Raw genomic sequence first — 23,494 nt, 5'->3', positions numbered from 1 at the left:
GGTAGGGGTATCTTTTCACAAGCCCTGAAAATAAGATATTGTGTTTAGGCGTTCCCTAAGCCAGGTTTTTTTTTTTTGGAAAATAAATTAATGTACTCAAGGCTCATGCCCTGATGTTGAATAGGAGAGCAGTCATCTTGGGGTGGGCTTACTACTTAGATGCTTTCAACAGTTAACCATTACGTTAACATAATGATGCTTTAACATAATGATGCTTTACGATCGAGGCTGGTTGTGTAAATCAAGTGATCTAACGAAGAGGCTGTCACAGTGTCACGAATTCTACGATGAGTTCAATCAATTTTTGCATCTAAAACACATGTGCTCCTTCATTTTCTTACCTTACTTCAATCCCCATCTTCTTCTTCTTCTCTTCCTCTCTCTTTCTCAACATTAGCTTCCTCCCTAGTGCTCCAAACTCCAAAACACAGCTACTAAACGAAGTAACAATATACACTATATATACATACAAAGCTCCGGTTCATGGCGGCTTATGATATGTTTGGTATGCATTCTTGGAATAACAGTGAATTAATATTTAAATGTGCATCGTGAGGAACGTCATAAAACACAGTATTGGTATGGTTTCGATCACTGTCGATACCAATGTTCTAGAATCTATAATGGCAATTGCAAGTTTAATTAGCAATTAAATCAAGTGAGAGGTTCTTTGATCAAGCAGTAAAGAGAATTACACTTTTGCAAATAAGAGACATATGTAATTTCATGTGAAAAGAAAGAAAGAGAGGGGGTGGGTGCCAGCATCCTCCAGGGTTAGGACATTTTTAATTCCTTAATTTCCAATCCCCATGGCAAAAGAAAGAAGGAAAAACAGAACAAAGTTATAGCCTGTGGGTAGGAGTTGTCTGTGTCAATGAATTTCCCAAATTATATCTAACTTGATTAACTCCCATTTAAGCATCTTCTGAGGTTGAGTTATCACTTGTTGATCTAAAAAACATGTTGGAAAAAAGCAAATTATTCTTTCCCACATGTGTGCAATTTAATGGAGATACACAATAATAATAATAATAATAATAATAATAATAATAATAATAATAATAATAATAATAATAATATTATTATTATTATTATTATTATTATTTGTGTGGATTAATTATATATGCATAAAAAAATTAACATAGTAAATCCAATCAAGCCAATCATAAAAGAAAACACATTTTTTAACTTGGAAAAAATTTCCAAAATGAAGGAAGGAAACAATGGGACCTACTCCCGAGTTAAATCTTTCATTATAATAAATACTAAAGTTACAATCCTCTCTAGTCAGTGACTCGGTGCTAGGCGTTACCAAGCATCAAGATAAAAATCCCTCTCCAGAAGCACTAAAATATATGGATCCAGAAGAATACAACACTTTCACCTTAATACTAAGGTAACAAATATAGTCAAAAATTCTAACATTTCCTCTTTATGACAGAGAAAACGTCGTCACACGACAACTTAGATTTGAGGATCATGAGCATGTATTCCTTTTTCTCTGCACTCGTCTCATGGAAGAACAAGAGAATTGAAAGAAATATGTACACACTCACATCAATGAAAAAAGAAGGGTTCATTCTCCTCCATTGTCTCGTTAGTTATAAGAGAAGACGTGCGTCGGTAATTCTTACTTTGTTCTCACTGTCACACCTAAGTGGGGTTTCCTATCTTTTCCGTGAGGAGGAACACTTAATATATATGGAAAAAAGAACGCTATCGTTAGTGTGTCTATGCGTAGGCACGATGTAAAAAAATCACATCAAAGATGCTCGTGCACGTTTGCTAGTGTGTACCTATGCTAGCTGGTAACATTATCTTACACATATTATGGAAGTCTGTAAGGTTCTAATCACCCAGATGGCAAAAATCACTTGCTGGTTGTAGAATTCCACCTTCCTATGGAGGGTGGGTCGTGCTCTTTTTGATCATCCCACTGTGTTGGCTCCTGTGCTGCCATTGCAGGTTAGATATAGTTTTAGTTTAGCTTCTATTTTTCCTTCTCACAAACTGTGTAATCTCTCTCTTCTTTTAATGCATTTATTATTTAAAAAAAATATGTAAATAATACATTTATTGGTGAATTTATTTTTTGGCAAAAAAATGCAAGTCCGGTGGAGTATAAGGGCTTGCAATTTGTACTAAATTTCTATTTCACATCTTGGCAGTGTGAATGTCATGTTCTACTGAACTGAACTAACAGCATTTTCTTATCACAATAGAAAAGAATAAAACTGTAAATAATATGATTCTTTTTTACCAAAACACCTTTGCATGATGAAACATTTTCAGAACCCCAAAGAGAATCTCATTCACACAAGAAGGAAAAGCTTTTCCTGCACCAGGTTTCCGGAAATTTCTTTTTCTCGTTTTTTTCAAACACAGCATCCAAAATCCCTATTTCTTTCAAAATTTTGGAATCAAAGCCTTTTTTTTTTTCCTAACTGGATTCCAAATTTGCCAAGTATGTTGGGACTAGGGATTCCAAAGCATACCAAAAAATCAAAGCAAGGTTTTAGTTCATGATATTATCGCATTATTGATTAGGTACCCTCGATAGATCCATCATAACTGTATCAAAAAAAGAAAAAAAAACATTTTTTATATACAATACTTGTACTTAAATTCATGGGTCAAAGCCGAGAACCCCTACTCTGGTAATGGTTATTGTGGAAAAATTTACTTTTGTTTCATCTTCATGATGAATAATAAATCATAAAATCATCATCATCATGATAGGAAGAATGGGAAACAATTAATTAACAAGAGTTCTCGTTAATTAAGAGAACTATTGATATGGTCATATACCACTATAGAGTAAGAAAAAAAATATAATTATCTATTGTCAAATATCATAGCCACTCAAGTAAATAATTACAAAAGTTTTTGTAAGGAATTAGGGAGAAAACCCAAAAAGGCAAAAAAAGAAAAGAAAAGAAAAATTGGTGGAAATTTGTTATTTCTTTCTTCAATAAATGGCTACCAACAGTAGGAATTAAGCTGATACTAATTTATCATAAAAGAGGTTTCTTTGATCAACTATAATTGAAGCTCCAAGTGCTTTGAAATTAAAGCATCGGAAGCCATTAATCCCTGCCACATCTTGCTATGATCAGCCTCCTTCTGCTTCGAAGATTTTGCAGCCAAGGAGTTGTTTACGACAGGGTATGGTGCTTTCGCACTGATCCTGTCTTTTCTCTTCTCCAAGAACCGGTGGAGTGAAGCTTTCCTTGCAATGGGCAGATCTGCAACATTAGGTCGAGGGGTAAGTTGAAAGCATTCTTGGTTGGAACTGGGAGTAGTAGCAAAGGTAGTTTGATGGTTGAGCTGATCATTAATGGAGGAAGTGGAGGATGCCGTTCTATTGAGTTTCTGGGAGATTCCATTGCTCGCTAAAAGCATGACTTCTCTGGCCTTCTCAGCCGGGAAATCGTTCAACACAAGCACTTTCCCGTCGTAGAAAATGGTCATCTGGGATGTTGCAGCTAACCCGTAATTAGACGTCTTTGGGACCTCTTCAGGAATCGAAGAAGAGGTGTGATGATGAGCAAAACTAGCATGTTGAGGGAACAGATCCATGGATTGGATGTTCTGATTTGCAGACACTTTTCCCTCAGAGAGGCTCGATGCTTCAGATGATAATTCCAGGTTCGGTAACAGATTCATCGTCGTCAATGTTTGATGACAAATCGTCTCTGGTTTCTCTGGAGAGGGATCAAGAAACACTTTATGAGATTCGAAATAACTTCAAACGGAACTAATTAAAGCCCTTTCAAGTAATTAAAAGTTTCTAAAACAGAGTATCAATCAATCAAAGAACATGTCGATGTAGTAGGAAGGAGAATAATTAAGGTACGGATTTGGGATTGGATCATATTTATGACAAAATTTACTAGTATTTGCAGAAAGTGGGGTTTGATTTGGGGATCTTTCTTCGATAGAAAAGCTTATATTTAAATAATAGAAGGAAAGAGGAAACAACAGATCGAGAAGAATCTCGGGAAAAGGAAGCAAAAAATCGCTGGAATGAATAGATAAATTCACCAGATCAAGCAAAGAAGTAGATGAAACAGGGTCTTATTAATAGGGGAAATAAGAACACACACACATATATATATATATATATATATATACCTTTGGGTTGTTGGAGATTGGAAGAAACAGCTGAGCCTCCCATGGTCAAGAGATCTCCAAAACTCCCTTTCTTCTCCTTCAAATAATGGCTCAACAGACTACAAGTCTGTGAGAAGTTGGATTTCTCAACCGGAGGTCTGACCATCTTCCGGCGAAGAAGTGTTACCGTTTCTGATGAACGTTCGGAAGAGATAGACATGTTTCCTTCCTTGCGCACTGCGATGGCTTTTCTTCGGTTCTCAGTTTTTAGTGAGAGAGAGAGATACAATCTGGTTCTTGTTTGGAGAGAAGTGATGGAAGATGTAATTATATAGTCGTATGATGATGATGATAGAATAATATTATGTTTCTTAAGTCTATATCTTGTTATTATAATTATCTCTTACGTACACTTTGCTTGCAAGTTGGTGTGGGAATGACAGTGACAGGAGACTAATAACAACAATAATAATGACTTAAATGGCACGAGGATTACATGAGAGATATATATATATATATATATATAAATGGTGGGACCGGGGTTAGAAATTTATAATATTTTAGGAGAAGGGTCGTCAGTTCCTCACCACCGCCCACTGTTTTCCTTCATTCTTTCTTCAAATATTAATATTGGGATTTGTTTATGGGGCTTTCGGTGGTGGTGTTGGTGTTGTTTTACAAAAAAAAAACGTGGTCTTTTCATTTGAATTTGGGCTATAGAAAAAGGGAAAAGGTCGAGGAAGAGGGAAGCTGGGAAGGTATGGGGAACTTTGATTGTGGATTCAAAGAAGAAACTCGGAAAGTTAGCCGACTTCTTGTCGTTTTGGGAAACTGTGCGAAAGCGTAGACCAGTTCACCAAAAAAAATAAATAAATAAATAAATAAGACTTGGCCATTTTATTTCCGTGATTCTATCCTAGAATTTGGATCAGGTACACTTTGTAGAACTATTCTTATGCGGTGTCTATTCTATATTTAGATTTCATTTAATGTGAATATTTAATTTAAAAAAAAGAGGAATTAAGTGAATTTTATGTGTGATTCGAATACAGTAGTAGAATGACTCTTGTATGATGATCTAATCCGAATTACCAGAAGGATAGGGTTAAGAATGAGCTGAGTTCATTTGAACACCACAGGTGTCAACACATGTCTCTTCGGTGAAATATGATTAGTATTTTAAAATCTCAATCCAACCCTGAACTCTCTTTATTTAACCTAGTAAAACCCAATCTAGTCTTAAAGTAAGGGTACCTTGTTGGACTCAGCATAATATAATTCCGCCTTGATTCAATCTATTAAGATCAGGCTGGCCCTAATTGACCTTGACTTTTCATAGGGTCTGGCTAGCCCTTTTTTTTTTTTTTTTTCTATTGTCATTTGTGTTCTTATATGCATTCAAAAAATAAGACATTATCAAGTTTTTTTTTTGGGGTAAAAGACATCGTCAATATCAGTCATTCCTAAATAATACTCCTAAAGAATTAAAGTATTATAAATAATATGTAATATTTAACATATAGCTAGGGAGATGGTTTCTTAAAAGGTAGTGTGACCCTTATATCAATATAGGAACCAACGAAACACTAGTAAAAGCATTATACGATATGATTTCTACCTTTCATGAGGGATGATATGATCATTTTACCCCCAATATGTGATATGTTTGATGTAGGGCTATGTTACCTTACTCTTAATTGATGCATTGGCTTACCAAGCAGATTCGATTTCAAAAAGAACAGTTTATACTAAAAAAAACACCTATGCCATATCAATTTGGAATTGGTATTGGAAGAAGCCAATATTACTACATATTTGTCAATACATCATATCGATAGTATCTGTATTGTAATAATTACGATGTCAATTCCTATACTTTTCTAAGTGGATAATCAAACACGGGTTCTAATGTTCAGGAAGAAATGACCAATTCTAACCATAGATGTAGTATCGGTATCTATTCGTTGATATAGATTTGATACATCGGTGCATATCAGTCACTTTTATCCTTATTTTTTGGAATATATATATATATATATATTTACTGATTTACCCCTGAAACAATATTAGGGGTAAAATCAATCCAAATCAATTACATATCAAGTATCGATCTCAATTGATTATGATAAGATACAGCCAATGCAACCGATATGATACGAATACTTGAAACCGTGATTCTAACTCCAAAATGAAATCGGTTCACAGTATCAAGATGGACCTGATTCAGATCTCGATTCCTTATTTTAAATCCAATGGTTAGGATTGGGGTGACGCGCGGTTTGATTGTTTCAACATCTAGAAATCCTGTGAAGTCAATTATGTGGACTCAATTGGTTCGGCGATTCGCTGGCAACCAAGGAGCAAAAAAGGTACCTATCTGGGTGGGGTCCCTTGCTCCCTTGGTGGGGCCGGAGTTGGGTTGTGAATTGTGATGCATTTTAAATGCCTTAACAAAAAATCAAAAACTATAAAATCCATAGGTAAAAAGGAAGCAACCAGGAAGGAAGAAAGGAAAGCACGCCTAAGCTTACCATGTCGGGCGCCAAAGCGGAAAAAAGAGAGAGAGAGAGAGAGAGAGAGAGAGAAAAGGATGGAAATAAAAATAGAGTTGGTGGGTGGGCAGCCACATGCAACGTACAGAACAGGGGAACTATATTGAGTGGCACGTGGCGGTTCATGGTTGGGTGAAGGATTGAATAGGGAAACATTTTCCTCGTGCCGTTTTTTCTTCCATCACGTGATATTAGGGATTGCTGCCGAAATGCCCGACTCGTGACGTCTGGTTATTGACGTGAGTCACGTGATTGACCGAAAGAAGGGGGCAAATAGGAATTAGGATTTAAGAGGAAGAGAAGGCTTTTCTGAGCTTTTTTTTTCCCATTTTCACATACCACACGACACACGTCTTCCACGTTTCTTATTATTCTGTTGCGGTTTGGAGAAACAGACACCGTTCTCCATATAATTACACAATATGCCACCGACCTAATCATAACTCTTCAAATTTTCCTTCAAAGGGATCACGTTTTTGTGTAGTCGTGTACGCTTTACATATTCTCACGTGATGATAAATCTTGGTTTTGTTTTTTCAACCATAAAGATAAATCCTTTTATTTTCATAAATATTTTTAAAAAGGTGATTTTCCTTGGGGGTGTGGCCCCTGCGCCAGATATATTGGAGAGAGTTTGATAATTTGGGAGATCATAGGTCTGTTTCCAAGAAATGAAAAATAATGTTGTGATGCTTCTTTGTGTTCTCCCATGGTTCTTTGCATATGTATAAAAATTGCATCTAATAGGATACATTTTTCCATAGTTTTTGGAAAGAAGAATATTACTTGATCTCATGGCTCCTACACCATCATGGGACAAATGAGGGGACACACAACAAAGGTATCAATTGGGGGTGAATATTTTGTATTTCATAGAGTCTATGTATGGGCATAAGGGCCACACAACTATGTAGCATTCTTTTTTCTATATTTTCTTATGGGAAAAAGAAGCCTAAAAGATAAAGCGACTCCTGCACCCAAACATAGTGTGAGCAAATGATCGCCCCACCTCTGATGAAAGGTGAAAATCTTACCTTTATTGATGTTTTATTAGTACTTCCATTGCACACTACTTTTTAAGAAACACTTTTTTTTTTTCAATTTATTTATGATATCATTAAGAATGTTTAAAATTTTATTAAAAAATAATAAGTATTTATGAAAAGAAAAGAACATGTCTATCACATAACAACACAACGTGGGCTACAGTCCTAAATGTGAGTCAAACAAAATAATTTTATTATTATTTACTCAATAACTCTTTTTCCAATTTTGAAGGAGAGGGGCGACGCCACCAAAACAGAGAGCCAGGAAACAGAAGACAATTGAAGGGGTGTGCATATAAAATGGTACATAAGAGGACACCATTTTCTGCATGCAAATAGACAAACAAGTTGCAGGTTGCGTACAACTGTTAAAAAGAATACTCCTATGGGTTTCTAGAAAGAAAGAAACAAAGACAGAAAAGAGGAGCAGCCTCTTTGAACAATGAGGTGTTCCATTTGTAACGCATAAATTTCAATGTTTAAAATATATATATATATATATATATGAGAGAGGGTTCAATAAAAGGTAGTATGACCTCTGCATTAATACAGAAGCTAATGAGAGTATAAGCAGAAGCATCATTACAATTGAGATTTCCATCTTTTATGGTATCAAATATGGGCATACGACTATTTTTTTGCTATTTGTTATATTCATTAAACTGGATTTTTCTCCATGTTTGATTAATCAAGAAATTTTTCTTGATCTATTGAGATGTTAAAAATTAGTCTGTGTTTGACCTCCATCCACCTAATGTTTTAAGTTTTTTGTATGAAAACCCTCTAACATGGTCAACTTATAATATTAACCACATGATTGGTTGAATGGGGCATAAATTTTGTAGATGGAGGTCCCCTATTTAAATATGTTTAGACTCAAATGAGAATCTATCAAATAATAAAATCAAAGTGTTGAGAGGTTCATGACAGCCGAGGAGAAGGTGAACTAACATATATGGGATGATAAAACTATTACATGTGTAATTTTTTTTTTTCTTAGTGCAATTACATGTGTCAATTCGGTCCCAAAAGAATTAATCGATTCGGGGCAAACCAATTAAAAGCAGGACCGAGCCAATCATTTAAGCAGCGATTTCGTTTTAACATTGCTTGAAAAAGGAGATAGGATCAGCTGCTTGTACATCTCAGCATCCAACACTTATCACTTTAGTTGCAAAGTATACTCCCTCTTCACCCTTGTAATGGCAGAGAATGAGACATGTGTTGAATGCTAATGACTTGTACGATCAGATGATTGTACGAACAGCAAATCCAAACTCTTGAAAAAGTGGAGTATTTGATTGATCCTTGTCCTGCATTAGCTAGATCAACAGGCCCGATTGAAAAACTAGCAAAACCAAATTTGAAAAAAGGTCAGAACAAAAAAAAAAAAAAAAATGTTAAAACCAATGAAAAATGGTTAAACAATGGGTTCTTCCTCCTTATCTAGTTTTCATAAGATTATTTGCCTATTGATATGTTTTAGAATTAAACCGTTTAATCGAAACCAAATATAATCCAGTCAAAATGATCAATTATTAAACGCTTATGGTCCTAAAACATGAGGATAATTATATAATTAAGTAGTTTAATAATTTTGGATAAGGAGGTTATGGTCTGAATTAATACATGTCAGAAGTTTAAAGCTTAATTCAATCAAATGCCATCCCTTTGAAGACGAGACATTTGGGTGGGTTGTGAAGAGTTAAATTTGACTCCATTAATGCTCGGTTCTTCTAAAGGAGGGGATAATAAGAAGAGGGGTAACTATGTTCGTGGCGTAAGGTTTGGTATGGCAGGTAATAAGGTCAAGATCAAGGCCAAAGCCAGGGGTCTTTCTTAGTGTGTCTTAGTCGAATTTAGAGAAGCTGGTCTCATTAATCCCAAAATATGGCAAGATCGTGTGGCTATGGGGATCCTTTCAAATTTTGCTTGGATAATTTTTTGTTTAGGAATGTATTCTACACCAGCACAGGTCAATAAGAATGCACAGAAAAGTATCAACAAAGGAAAGATTTATACCTTTCACTAAAGATGAGGTGATCATTTTGTCCCATCCTAAGTATGGGAGCAAGCGCCACTCTATCAGAGAGTATTTCTTTTCCTTAACTTTGAATCTATTAATTTTAAGAGCCGTAACAATGATCTGATGAGGTTTGCTTGCATTGGAACTAGGGGTGCAACAACGCCGGGTTGGGCTGGGTTTCTCAAAACCCTAGCCCAACCTTGAGTCCCCTTAACTGGGCCCAAACCTGCCCTGACCCTGACTCAGGGCCGCAAAACTTCAACCCTGGTCCTACCCTTCAGGGTTCAACCCAATCCTTACCTGCCAGGGTCAGGCTGGGATGACCTTGACCCTGACCCCGACCTTGATTGACCCTAACATTGGTTTTCAAGGGTTGGGTATACCCTGATCTTGACTTTGCAAAATATGAAATAACGTAAAAATAAAAAATATTCATAATAAAGAGGAGATAAAAAAAATACAAAGTTACAAATTTCTTGGTAAAAAAAGCAAGAGAGAACGGTGAGAAGATATATTAAGAGTTTTAATGTGTCAATGACTCAATATCAAACAATACATAAAATTAGGTGAAATTCACGATTAACATCAGGGTCACAACGAGGATCAATATCTGGGGTAAAAATCAGGGTCGGATTTAGGAAGGGCTAAAAACATCAACCTTTATCCGCCTTGACCCTGACTTAGGGTCAGAAATTTCATGGTAGAACTGGCACTCTGGGCCAAAATTAGAACTTTGCAGTGGGTGAGGCTATCACAGGAGATTGACACTCTCAGGAGAGAGGAGAGAGGAGAGAGGAGAGAGGAGAGAGAATGAGATTTGGTCAATTTTTTTAGTCAGACCAAATAGTAAGGTTTAGGGTTTACTCCCTATTCTTCTTCTTCTTGGACATAAGTCCGTATGGTTTATGGTATAGGGATTAGGGTTTAGGGTTTATGGTTTATGGATTGGGGTTTAGAGTTTAGGCTTTGTGTTGGTAGCTTTACGGTTTAGGTTTTAGGGCTAGGAGATTAGTGTTTTGCGTTTATAGTTTATAGTTTAGGGTTTAGGGTTTAGGGTTTAGGGTTTTGTATTTTGGGTTTCGGGTTTAGGGTTTTGTATTTTGGGTTTCGGGTTTAGGGTTTTGTATTTTGGGTTTCAGGTTTAGTGTTTAGGATTTTGGGCTTAAGGTTCGGGGTTTAAGGTTTAGGATTTAGAGTATAGGGTTTAGGGTTTAGGGTTTATGTTTTAAGCTTTAGGGTTTTGTGCGTTGGTTTAAGGATTTAGGTTTTTGCGTCTAGGATCTAGGGTGTAGGTTTTAGGATTTTGGTTATATGGTTAAAGTTTAAGGTTAAGGTTTAGCGATTTGGGTTTTAGTGATTAGGGCTTAGGGTATAGTATGTTTGGTTTAGGGTTCCAATTTTAAGGTTTAGGTTTTAGGGTTTTGATTTTAAGGTTTAAGATTTAGGGTTTAGGTTATAAGGTTTAGGGTTTACGGTTCAAGGTTTAGGGTTTAGGGTTTTGGGTTTTGGGATTGGGGTATATTGTTTAGGGTTTAGGTATTAGGGTTTAACTTTTTCAGGTTTAGGATTTTGGGTTTATATTTCTGGGATTAGGATTTCTAGTTTAGTACTTGAGGTTTAAGGTTTAGGGTTTAGGTTTTAGGTTTCTCGGATTAGGATTTCTGGTTTAGTGTTTAAGGTTTAACGTTTTAGATTTAAGGTTTAGCTTTTTGAATTTAAGGTTCAGGTTTAGGGATTAGGGTTTTAGGGTTTGGTTTTTAGTGTACAGGGTTTACAACCCACCCCCGCATCCGCCACCCCGTTGCCGCCGCGCCTCTGTCCCTGCAACCGAACCCTTTCTTTTACCATTACAGTCTCTCTCTCTAGGGGTTGCAGGGGAGGTCAGGAAGCAACCGGTAGCATGGGGTGGAGTGAAGCTGATGGGTCTCTCTTCCCTTTCTAATCGACTCCATTCGCCCCTGCAAGACTCCATCACGGCACGAACACCATCATTTGAAAACCCATTGCAGCACTCTCGTCCTTGTTGTTTATGTTCACTGCTCACCATTTCCAACCCTTGCTTGCCATTTTCAACCTCCATCGCCATCCAACAAGCTATTGCACTAATCCGCTTTATCCTTTAACCCATCGCACATCTAAGCTTCTTGAAATCTCAGTTTTGAAGCAAACGATGATCTCTTTTAGTATCCTTTTGCTATTTATTATTGAGAAATTTTCAGTTCAATGTAAAATGTTGTTTTCCATTTCTGGTAAACTATATCTCTGTTTTTCTTTTATCTGCTGGGAGATTTAGATCTGGAGATCATGAAGCTTTTGACAATCTCTATGATATCTGTGATTTTCCAATTGATTTCTTTCAGAGAGAAACGTTAGCAGAGAAAGAATTCTAAATGCTGATTGAAGAAATGATTTGAGATTTCTCTGTTTTATGCTCAGACACATTCAACAAATGCAGAAAAAAAAAATCTTCCACTGATGATGCTTCAGCCTTCTGCTTCACCACCACCGCAATATGAAGGCTTCATTTTCACTTATTCCTGTTCCTCTTCATTCCCTACGAAAACATCTCTCTCGAACTCCGAGTCACTAAGCCCCTCTGGTTGCTCCTGCGACGAAGATAGAAACGAAATAGGCACGGAGAGTCAACTGTACCTCGCTCGTCTCACCTTTTTGCGCCTAACCACCCTGGCCCTAGTCCTCCATCACACCCCCTCCTTCTCCATTAACAGTGGGGATCGACCATCTAGCCAGATGAAAACTCTGACAAAATTGGGAAACTGACTGTAGAGGTATAAGTCATCTATGGAGACTTAGGAGCAATGGACGACTTAGATTATTTATAAAATGATCAATGGCTCAAATTAAAAATGGTGTTTGTAAATTGCGAGAGCTTAAGCGCTGCTACCACTCACCCCCCATTTATGTGGAATTCAGGTCCTGTCCAGCGGAACGTGCTCGCAACATTGGATACACACTATTTGAACTTTGAAGGTTCAAAGCTATAAAACATAGTGGTCAAAGTACCTAGTTCTGCATGGACATAGGGTGTCATTGTTGGAACTGACCGGTAAACCTGAAATTTGACCGGCCATTACATATCACCGTTCGGTCAATACCCTTTGAAACCTCTTCTGATCATTAAATTGGGCAACCGAGCTTGCATACTTGCGAAGGAAGGAAGATACAAAGAAAAGAAACGAATCCTTTATATCTGGTCATGGCATCCTCCACCCTCCAACTGAAATGATCTTTCATGGGGGCTTGGCAGGTTGCCTTTGAGATGGTTGAGGAAGAATCTCTGAGTGACGAACAGAAAATTGGAAAATTTACAAGAGACAAAGTACAGACCGAGGCAGTTGGCCGAGAAGATGGTGGCCTGCAAGGAAGAAGGCAATGTTGAACCCTGGATTACAAACTGTCTTCAAGTGGAATTCAACTAAACGAAGGTTCCTAAACAGGGTTTGGTAGCCACAAGAATCAAGATGGAACCCACCAAAGGGTGTAACAAAACATGCAGATTAGAAGACTCACCTAACAGCCACACCAATTTGGACGACTAGACAGTGAATCAAAGAATACCACAATCCCATTTTGCACTCGAAGAACAATATGATCGGGGTGGTGTTACCAGGCAAATGAACCTGTAAAATAAAAGCAGCCAACTCATCCCTCTTTAAAGTTCTTCAAACCTTAGCAGAAAGAAGGCACATCCTGCTTCAGTTCATCCGTGAATGCATAAACAATTAAACCCTTACGATATATATACAAACTGGCAAGAAGATGAAGAAGCTGCAATTAAAGATAACACAAAGAAATGAATAGCCTCCCTGCCAAATACTCCATCCCCTGCACCCAAAACTTTTATCGATAGACACAAGATGAAGCCATCATTCTCAGTGAGATAAGCCCAGAAGAACAGAGTACCAGAACCTAGAAACTGTCTTCAGAAATCATAATCAATGTCAGTCATGTTCTGGGCTGTCGACTGATTGACCAGCCGCTCTTGTTCATCGTATCGGTCAAGATTCTCACATGGTGCAGGGAAGATGGATCCGATCACTCTTCCCTGAACGAAAGCACACTGAAAAATATGCTTCTTCTTGTATGTTATCCCCACAGACATGTCCTGGAATGTTACGTTTCTCACAGGGATCTCTTCACTGCCATGGATTCGTACTGGGACACGGACTCCTTGGCCATGGATCCCAATGAAGCTTATGTCCTTAAGGACTGGGAAGGCCTTAGGGTCATACCCCTCATCTGGGTGCTCGTTGTAGTCTGTCTTGATGATGATCCCCACCCGGACATTGTCAAAGGTAAGATTCCTGTAGGTTATGTTTCGAACAAATCCCCCTCTCCCGGGGGCGGTCTTGATCCGTACTCCTCGTCTCGAGCTCCACACAAGAAGATTCTCCACTGTTATGTTTGAGACTCCACCAGACATCTCACTGCCTATTGATACTCCCGCACTGGCCAAGTTCAATCAAAGCAAAGGTCAAAATGCAAATTTGGACACTAAGGGATTTATTGCAGATAATGATGTGACAATATCAAATCCAACTGATACATAACCATGCCCCACAGGCCCACATGCATCCAGGTGTGTTTACAAGTGGGCACAGCAGTTTGAACAACATGGCCCGACTAAGCATAGCATATCAAGGACTTGGCAGCCCTGGACCCAGATCAGACATTTTTGGGCCTAGGACAAGTGGGCCTTACAAAGAGAACTAGAAATACAAAAAGAAACATTTTCTCTTTTTTCTAATTTGAGAAGAATATGGCAGATACTTGAGGTTAGCTCTACAGAGTATCACATGATACTCTTTTCTAGCATAAATGGTACCAAAGATGCGTATGGATGGGTGAAATCATCGCAGAGAGGCCAAGATCAAAGATTGGCCTTGCTTGATGACATTTCAGCACTAAAGGCCCTTAATCCAGGTTTGGGGTTGTCTGGGAAGCCCAAAGTAGTCATCATAACTGGCAGTGATGGAGGTCGGTCAGAGCACCAGTCATGCACAGTAAGAGATATTCTGACCATGAATAAATAAGGCAATATGGTCCTTTCCCTTCTATAAAAACCATAGAGAAAATTGCAATAGAGTACACATGCAGAAGGCACTACCCTCATAAACACTTGTACATTTGATGACCGGGAAATATAACAAGGAACAACTCACCTAACCATAGAACGAACAACAAGGTTTCGAATAAGAATGTTGGTGGAAGGCCGGTCATAATAAATTCCATATTGATCCCAACCACTCTTTATTGCAATTCCATCATCTCCTACGCTAATGTAACAATCCTCTATCACCACATTCTCACAGGAATCTGTAGAACAAAAACCATAAGCTAAATTCCAATGCTCGAGATAATAATATAAAAAAGAATCGGCACAACTTAAATTCCCAATAAGCTGTAACTATGTTCTTAGTACACTTGAATAAGTATATTTAGAGACATTATTTTAAGCCAAGAGCTCAAGGAGGCTTTCTTCACTAATTTAATAATGACATAGCTTCCAATCTAAGGACCCAATCCTTAACGTAACAAAGAAGAAACATGAAATGATCATGAGGTCCATCATTCTCCCAGAACACTGAACTGGCAGGGATTCACATCCCATCCACTTATTGACTTAACAGTTCAACTTGATGGTGAACTTTTAAAGGATGGAGCACTACCATAATCTCCATTGAATCTGAACCTGTCTACTTTGGGCTTTCAAAGATATTCATATTTCAATTCATGGTCATGAGGTTAAACATCCCCTGGTGGCTCACCATAGGTTCATATGTTCCTCCATGACAATTACAAATAAAACAAGACAGTAAACACCAGAAAAGCATACTCACCAGGATCTATTCCATCTGTGTTTGGGGCTTCAAAGACAGGAGCCAATATGGTAACATTTGTGATAGTTACATTCTTGCAGTCAAAGGGATGAAGGGTCCAGAAGGGAGAATCACGCAAAGTGATATTAGAGATCCGGATATCACTTGACCACATGATCTGCACAAGTGGGCCCCTGGTATGATTGAGCAGTTTCCGACGGTACTTGACCCACCATGCTTTACCTTGTCCATCTATGGTGCCATTGTGCCCTGTTATGAATAGAAAGGTATAAATGTAATTATGTCACATAAACACTTAACATACGTAGGATTGAACTGTAAGCACCTTGGCTTTTCACCTTAATTTTTTGTTAGGGATGTAAGCCAATCAGATTCAGACATTAGCACCTACATCTTTAGTTCTTAAAGATCAAGAATTAGATTTGGCTCCTCTTGGTGCTATATGGTCAATTTCTCTTGGTTATATATGGCCAATTTTTACATGCATACATAAAGATCAGATCTGTTATACCGACATACATGTCAGCAAAGCACACGTAACACTAGGAACTAACACCAGTTAAAGCTTGAACATACTTCAATGGAGAAAGATGTTGAGGAGATCCCAATCAGAAAACTGAAGTGGATACTGAGAGATTTGGCTCTATAAACATCTTCCAGAATAATAGAGCAGCCTTTTCCATCATTTTTCTAGCTTTTTTTTCATCCATGTATCCATACAAAATATAGCAATTTTTCAGCAGGTCATTAGAGTTTGAACATACTTTACCCTGTTAAAAACTGGACTCGATCACAAACCTTCCCATTAGGAAACTCAGGAAAGAAATGTCCCCTACCCGCCCTACAGAGAGCCATTGGACAACTTGGCTAAAGTCCCTGTGAGACAAAACTCAACTGTGTGGTTTAGATAAGCATTAGCGAATTGAAAGATTTACGAAGACTCAAGATGAAACTTTCTGAAGGTCTACCAACTTAGAAGGCAAAAACCAATTCACTCATGCCATGACTAAGCTGACTCAGCTCAATACCCGTTTGGACTCAAAAGACTGGAACTTGTATTAAAGCTTGGCTCTAGAAGACAATTGCCAAACCAAATGCATATTTACTTTCTTCACCATCTGAAACAAGGCCAACTCGCAAAGGACATAACGTGCCACAGAATTTGTATCAAATATTGAAGGGAGAAGTGATGAAAGAAATATATCTAACCTGTTAAAACAACATCCTTGAGATTTTGACCATGGATCAAACTCCCATATCGTGGTCCAGGATGCTCTCTCCCATATCCATAAGATGGCAATGGAGGCATCAGAGGCCAGAACTTCTCATCCTGTTAAGAAGCATGTTAGAACGGTTCAGGAATAATACATTATAAATGGAAACAACTAAGATTTCAAACCTAAGTATTATCATTAAGTAATTGGAGAATATATCCATTCTGATAACATGTGTTTCCAGTCTCTACTTGACATATAATGCTAATGATAATTTGGACACCTGATCAGAATTAAAAACCTGGAATAGAGTAATTATACCAAAACCTCAGCTTCTATAATGCTGTCAATGTCCAATAAGGCTGAGAATTCTTTGGCTAATAAGGAGTCAACTTTCTTAAGTTATTCTCTAGCTTCCAGTTTTTTCCGAGCATTCTCAATGGTACTACGTAGGGTGCTCACAGCGATGAATATCACAGGTTTTAATTTGAGGGGAACATTGGCAAGTTGCAGCTTACTTGCACTGGAGTACCAATGTGTTTGTCCAGAGTAAACGTATCTCATGATTCACACAATATATATGAATCTGTTGATGCATCACTGAGTGAAATACAATACCTGATGACTATAACAGAGTAGTCAGTTTCCAGGTAATATGTGCTCCCTAGATAATCACAATTTATTTATCTTTTGATATTAAGTTAAAGTAGATTTTGGTGTTACTACAACGGGATTTATTAACATAAGATTTCTATAAATAGTTACAGAAGTTTACTATGATTAATGTTTAAAACAAAATTCCTAAAATTAGAGGCTTATGTGGATTTCTTTTCAGCTTTTGAGTTTGCCTTCTTTCTCCTGCAGCTATAGGTGCTCCTTTGTTTTGGTGAATACCTGGGTTAGTCGCATGAGTATTCCAACAGGACCTCTATCCACATGACTTAAATGGATTCAGCTCTCTCTTGAGTTTCAGACCACAAACTAAGGATGCAATATCTGCACACATCCCATGATTAAAAAAAAAAACGATACTTTATTCTAGTATCACCACACCACTCCTAAAAATGGGAGTAGGACATCAGGCCAAGGAATACAAACTCCATAAAGAAGTGTGGTAAGAAGGAATGTAACACACACAAACAAAGCCCATCAGTTACTCACCCACCCCACCCCCCCCACCCCCCCCCCCCAAAAAAAAAAAAAAGAAAAGAAAAAAAAAGGAGAGAGAGAGAAAGGATACGTAAGGTGCACAGTACAGTTTACTCAAAACTACAAAATTTTCGTTAAAGAAACAGTCAACCTATAGTGCATCCTTGGATGTGCGTTTAGGACCTTGAAGGAGACAAAGACCAAAAGAGTCCTCCAATCCAAACTATCCCTGGCAGTAGCATTTGGTATTCCTTAAGAGTTTAGATCATCCATTGAGGATCCCTAGACTGCCTTGACCTTAAGCGCATTAGGAAAGAGTTGCATCCAGATCAGACCACCAATCCCAATCATGATTTGCCAATCCAGCTCAGTACTGGCTGATATTAGCCGATATTTGATGGAACATAAGTGATGTCGGCTGATTGGTGCTGGCCAATCCTGACCCGATAGGCCCAAGAAGTAAAACCTTGCACATGTTCTTTATTAGTGTTAGAGAAAACACCAACACATACGAAGAAAAACAGAGGCATATTTAACAAGGTTCACACACCGATGTGGTGTGCTACGTTCTTGGGTGAAGAAGAATATGTTTCCCTATGATTGAAGAAAAGCTACAATTGAGATCTCACTAAAGAGCACCCAAATCGCGGCAAGAAAACTTGCCCAGAAACCCTAACACAAAAACCCCCCAAATTTTGATAATTGTTCAACAAGACGATAGAACATTATATACTCCTCCAAGTCCGGTCGGTCCATCGGGTCGAACCCCTTTGCTACCATCACAAATCTCAGGAAAAAAAATCCCATTCGGGCCGCCATCAAAATATGTTGGAGTGAGTCATTCTTCAAAACGGGTCAAGAATTTGAGACAAATTTAACAATTTGCATCATAGCCCAATGGCGATATAATGACCAGGGTACTAATATCAAAGCAAATACTGCCTAGTGCACTTGGTGAGGTTTTGGTGTGTAAGCCCACACTCACTAGGAGGTCTCGAGTTTGAGTCTCCTAGCTGTTACCTTCCCCCTCCCCACTTCTATAGTGTAACCCTTCTAAAAAAAAATATCAAAGCAGATAAGAAATAAAGAAAAGAATATGAAATAGATATCAAGAAAATCAGCATGAAAGTATAATTTCTCGATACAAAGAATAGCAATCCATCGAAGTTCATGTCTAGCCAGCTCATCAGTCCTTAAATTGTGCAGAGGCACATATTTTTCAAATCAAATGAGGAACTCTCCAAGAACCCTTGTAACAACTCGTGATACAACTGATTTCAAAGCTCGCTTAACTCACACAGCACTGGCCAACGACCCTTGGGATTCAAAAGATTTCAACCCATATAATATTCACAACCAATCAAACTGCTCATCCATCAGACGCAACAAATTCAATAAATTTAAGCAGTTGTTTTTCAATTAAAGCACACGAAAGAAACTTTGATCCTCAATCCAATGAATGAGGAGTCAAAATCCAGCAACGACTGAAAAGTAGAAAATTTGAAAACTGTGAAGATAAACAATCAGATCACTGTGCGGTGTGCAAAATTTTGCATGATCAACTTGACACAATCAATTTACTATCTCTCAAGCAGTGTACTGGAATGAGTAAACTACAGGGAACAAAGTAGAAATAAATCATCTTTAGATTCATAAATAATTTCATCGTTAAACTTAAAAAAAAAAAAAAAAAATTTGCAATAAATAAATGAGGAAAACTACCGAGTACCGACCTCAATTCCAAGTATAACAGCATCTTCAGCGAGAAACAATGTCATGTGACTGGTAAGGTTAAATGGCGCTGTGAGCCAACGCCCAGCGGGAACATTAAGCTGTCCGCCGCCTTTTTTCCCCAGCTTAGAAATAGCGACCACGGCCCTCTCGAATGCGTCGGTATTCACTGTTACGCCATCGCCAACACCACCGAAATCAGTCAAATTGAACGCAAAAGGTCGTAGCTTCGGAATGGGTCTAGCTGGGACTCGCCGGAAGATCCGAAGGCCATCAACAATGTTCCTCTGCCATATAAAAACGGAAGCGAATCCAACGATCCACATAACCGTAAAGAGTGTCTTGTGTGAAGATAGAAATGCCGGAATACATCGTTTGAAGTCAGGTCTTTGGTTTTGAAACCTCCCAAACGTGAAGGTATCCACCATGATCAGACGAACGAACTTGTATGAAACAAAATTAGTAGATCTCACAGAGGTATTAAAGCAAAAAAGACTAGAATTTTCTTATCGACGTTTTCATTTGAGGAAGATTTTGAATCGGAAAGTTAAATCTAGAGGAACAAATGAGAGTTTCGGCAGGTAGGGTTCGGGCCATTATTAGGGTTCATATAGGGCGGAGTCCCGTCACGATCGAGAGAGTTTGGATATGGAGTACATTGAAAGGTAAGGTTAACAAGAAGAAAGGCATGGAACTGTTTATTAAGTGTTAACTGACAGAAGAAGGCTCGTTTTCAGGTCTTCTACACTCTCACTATTCCAGTTCCGCTCTCGGAGGAGATTCAGGAGAAGGCATCTCTGACGAAACTACCCTTATTATTTGGCCATATTAATTACAACTGAAATTCGGAATTCCTGTGTCGAAGCAAAACCAAACCTAATTTTCAAAATTGGACCCAACCGAAGGAAGAACCAATCCGGTTCTATTTTCGATCTGGTCCCCACTTTGGATCACCCTGTTTAAAAGTTCGGTAAGAGTAGGATAGTGTTCTTTTAGAGAAAATTAGATTACTCAAAATGGATTTTGGTTCACCAAAATATCCATTCAATTTTTTGTTTAACTAAGTTAGGTATTATAAATCTACTCACGCTGGGATGAGCTTCTAGCTCAATGGCAAGCAATTAGGCATTAATATATAAGTTCATGAAGGTTGTTGGCTTGATGATTTTGATCTTCCTACCCTGACCTTCTAGAATTATACATGATAGTAGCAAGTGATATGTATGCGCAGTGACCCCCTATCTAGCCCCTAATGGGTCTCTATACTGGCCCTAATGAGGGTCTTGCACATAAAATTAAAAGAAAAAAATAAAAACTCAAATCAGTATATTATGATCCCATATCAATTTACGGGGGCTGATCCCACATCGGTTTCGTATAGGAAATGATATGGGTTGATATGGTAGTATGTTCTCTCACCTTGTAAGCTAGTTTCTGGGGTTTAGTTCTTCCAGGACCATAACACAGTATTTCTTCCTCATGCTTATATTTTTCTCCAATTTTTCACTTTTTCACTTTTTCAATCACCATATCTCTCTCTCTCTCTCTCTCTCTCTCTCAAAAGAGCAAGAAGTGATGGTTAACAAGGATTCAATTAATTATCCAATGGATGTTTCATCCAAGTATTCAAATTCAATGATATTTGATTATTAGTAGGATAGTTTATTTATCACAAATCATTATTTATAATCAGTCATATCTTATGAAGATTAATATAAGTACAAAATAAGTTACACACCAATTAAATTATATAAATATTAAATAACTATTTATCACCTTAACAAGAGCTAATATATAAATATAAAAAAATGTATTTGTTATTCAATTATTCAAAGAATTTTAATAAAACATACTTTCTCAATTGTAAAGGTGGATCTTAACGCAATGATAAAGTTGTTCCATTGTAACCTAGTTGTCGTGGGTTTGAATTAAGAAGTCTCTTCGTGAAGCGAGAGACTGCATACGTTATGACCCGTTCCAAATCTTACGAAAACTTAGTGCACCCATTATATTTTTTCAATTGTTAATTTACAATCCCTTTTCATAGAAAGGACGTTTTAACAACCATTGATGTTGCTAATTTCCTACCCTCTTCTATGGAAATGTGAAAGTCACCCAAAAATAAAAAATTTCCTATGGAAATCATTAAAAGGAAACAAATTGACATTTATTTCTTTCATGCCCCTCCTCTAAAATAGTATGGGCTGCTGGATGGATGAGCTTGTGGACTGAAATGCCTCAAGAGTTCCTTGATTAAAAACCTTCATTAATTCTAGTTTTCCACTTACAGCTGCAATAACAAAGTCTGCTGTTTCTTTATTCTTTCCTCTTTTTTTTTTCGTAACTTATTATTTTCTTTGACTTGCTAGAAACTAATGTGTTTGTCATAAAGTATTGCAAACCCTATCTGCATTCTTCACCTTTAGAATCTTTGGTGGATAAATTGTGGATATAAAGAGAGTGTCCATGAAGTGAGGGATGCTCGAAAGGATACAAAAGGCAAAGCAATTAGATGTCACTTTTGTCGCCATTTGGATTGATTGTAAAAGATTGGTGGGTCTTCTTCAACAAGGACTTGATTAATGGCTATAGAAACTCTTTACTTTTTTGTTAGATATAAGAATTTTATTAATTTATTTTTGAATCGTTTAAGGTTGTTAAATAAGATGGATGTTTAATTTTTATAGCTCCTCAATTAGCAGTCCCCATTAGGTGAATAATATATAAATATGTAGACAAGGCTGGACAATATCCACAAATTAGGAGAAACCTTATTGAGCATTGGTTCATAGGTATATGTTAGACATTAATCTAAGAGTCTCAATTAATAGTGGTTTCATAAATTTTCTATAGGGTTATGGTCATTTTAGTTACAAAATAGTTGCATTACTTTTGAAAGAAATTCTACTAACTACAAAATTTTATTGTTGAACTAAAAAGAACTTAAACTAAATAAATAGGAAATTGCAAGCCAAACATCTTCCTCAAGTAGGTAGGGTGTTGCACCTTCCTCAAGCGATCTAGTTTGTGAGGGAGATGGCTCAACTACAATTTTTTTTTTTGATTGAGATATACAACCTAGATGGGCCAAACCCACTCATAGTCTCAGAATCAAAACAAGCAATATTGCCTTAAGGCTGCTGGCATGATTGTCTGCCTAATATCGGAAATTGACATCCTAACATATTTTCAAATGATATGCACCAGTGTTCCACTTCCCTTTTGTTGCTTTCTACATTTCTAATGCCAAGATTGGATTTTTCTGGTTCAAATCATCAAGCAAAGAAGGTCTCAGGTATTTTCAGAGAGAGAGAGAGAGAGAAAGAGTGATTGTAAATCAGTTCAGCCATTGCTTTTTTAATTACAGATCACTAAGAGTGTGAATCAGGAAGCATTTGGACAGAGTAAAGTTGATCTACAAGCGCCATTGTGCATTGATGCTACTTCCATTTTGATGCAACTACCGTTCAGCCACCACGATTAATTCTTGTATAGCTTCTCAGTGTTGTATCTCTCAGATCAAGCCTTCTATCTTATGGCCCAAGAGGGGGAGGGGGAGGGGGAGGGGGAGGCTGGTGAATATCATGATAAATATCACTTAAAAATCACTTTTAAGAAAAAAAGAAATCATACGACAGGGGAATCTCAAGAGACCAAATTATTTTTGGAGAAAAAAATGCCTTTTCAAGAGACTTGACCGGCTAATAGTTTTCCTTTTTCAGCATTGCAAGCAGAGTCTTAAGAATAGGATCGAATTGATTGGTTCAGTTGATTTTAGCCGATCCAAATTAGCCGATTCCAG

General features: G+C 37.5%; 2 protein-coding genes across 2 annotated transcripts; both read right to left on the bottom strand.

Moving 5' to 3' along the window:
• Positions 1-2,818: 2,818 nt before the first annotated feature.
• LOC122076493 (protein TIFY 10A-like) lies at positions 2,819-4,436 on the bottom strand. Its single transcript, XM_042641808.1, has 2 exons — positions 4,135-4,436; positions 2,819-3,704 (listed from the first exon to the last, which is right to left on the bottom strand). Exons 1-2 carry the CDS (start codon positions 4,331-4,333, stop codon positions 3,040-3,042), a joined length of 864 nt encoding a protein of 287 aa, XP_042497742.1. The 5' UTR covers positions 4,334-4,436; the 3' UTR covers positions 2,819-3,039.
• An 8,945-nt stretch (positions 4,437-13,381) lies between these two features.
• On the bottom strand, positions 13,382-20,483 carry LOC122081278 (probable polygalacturonase). The gene is made up of 5 exons (XM_042648323.1): positions 19,695-20,483; positions 16,808-16,928; positions 15,599-15,847; positions 14,921-15,074; positions 13,382-14,206 (listed from the first exon to the last, which is right to left on the bottom strand). The coding sequence occupies exons 1-5, from the start codon at positions 20,118-20,120 to the stop codon at positions 13,681-13,683; spliced, it is 1,476 nt and encodes a 491-aa protein (XP_042504257.1). The 5' UTR covers positions 20,121-20,483; the 3' UTR covers positions 13,382-13,680.
• Between the last annotated feature and the right edge of the window lie 3,011 nt (positions 20,484-23,494).

The sequence above is a fragment of the Macadamia integrifolia genome, chromosome 1 (assembly GCF_013358625.1).
Source record: "Macadamia integrifolia cultivar HAES 741 chromosome 1, SCU_Mint_v3, whole genome shotgun sequence".
Taxonomy (NCBI): Eukaryota; Viridiplantae; Streptophyta; class Magnoliopsida; order Proteales; family Proteaceae; genus Macadamia; species Macadamia integrifolia.
Note: the sequence above shows the minus strand (reverse complement) of the source record. Positions and strands in the feature narration are given on the sequence as shown.

What these genes read in the sequence shown, in the direction of transcription:
- LOC122081278 (XM_042648323.1), bottom strand. Translation starts at nt 20,120, where the DNA reads ATGGTGGATACCTTCACGTTTGGGAGGTTTCAAAACCAAAGACCTGAC. An exon ending in CACAGATGGAATAGATCCTG is followed by an intron (nt 15,075 to 15,598) that starts GTGAGTATGCTT and finishes TTTGTTCTACAG; the next exon opens with ATTCCTGTGAGAATGTGGTG. An exon ending in GTTGTTCGTTCTATGGTTAG is followed by an intron (nt 14,207 to 14,920) that starts GTGAGTTGTTCC and finishes GAACTTGGCCAG; the next exon opens with TGCGGGAGTATCAATAGGCA.
- LOC122076493 (XM_042641808.1), bottom strand. Translation starts at nt 4,333, where the DNA reads ATGTCTATCTCTTCCGAACGTTCATCAGAAACGGTAACACTTCTTCGC. An exon ending in CAATCTCCAACAACCCAAAG is followed by an intron (nt 3,705 to 4,134) that starts GTATATATATAT and finishes ATCCCTCTCCAG; the next exon opens with AGAAACCAGAGACGATTTGT.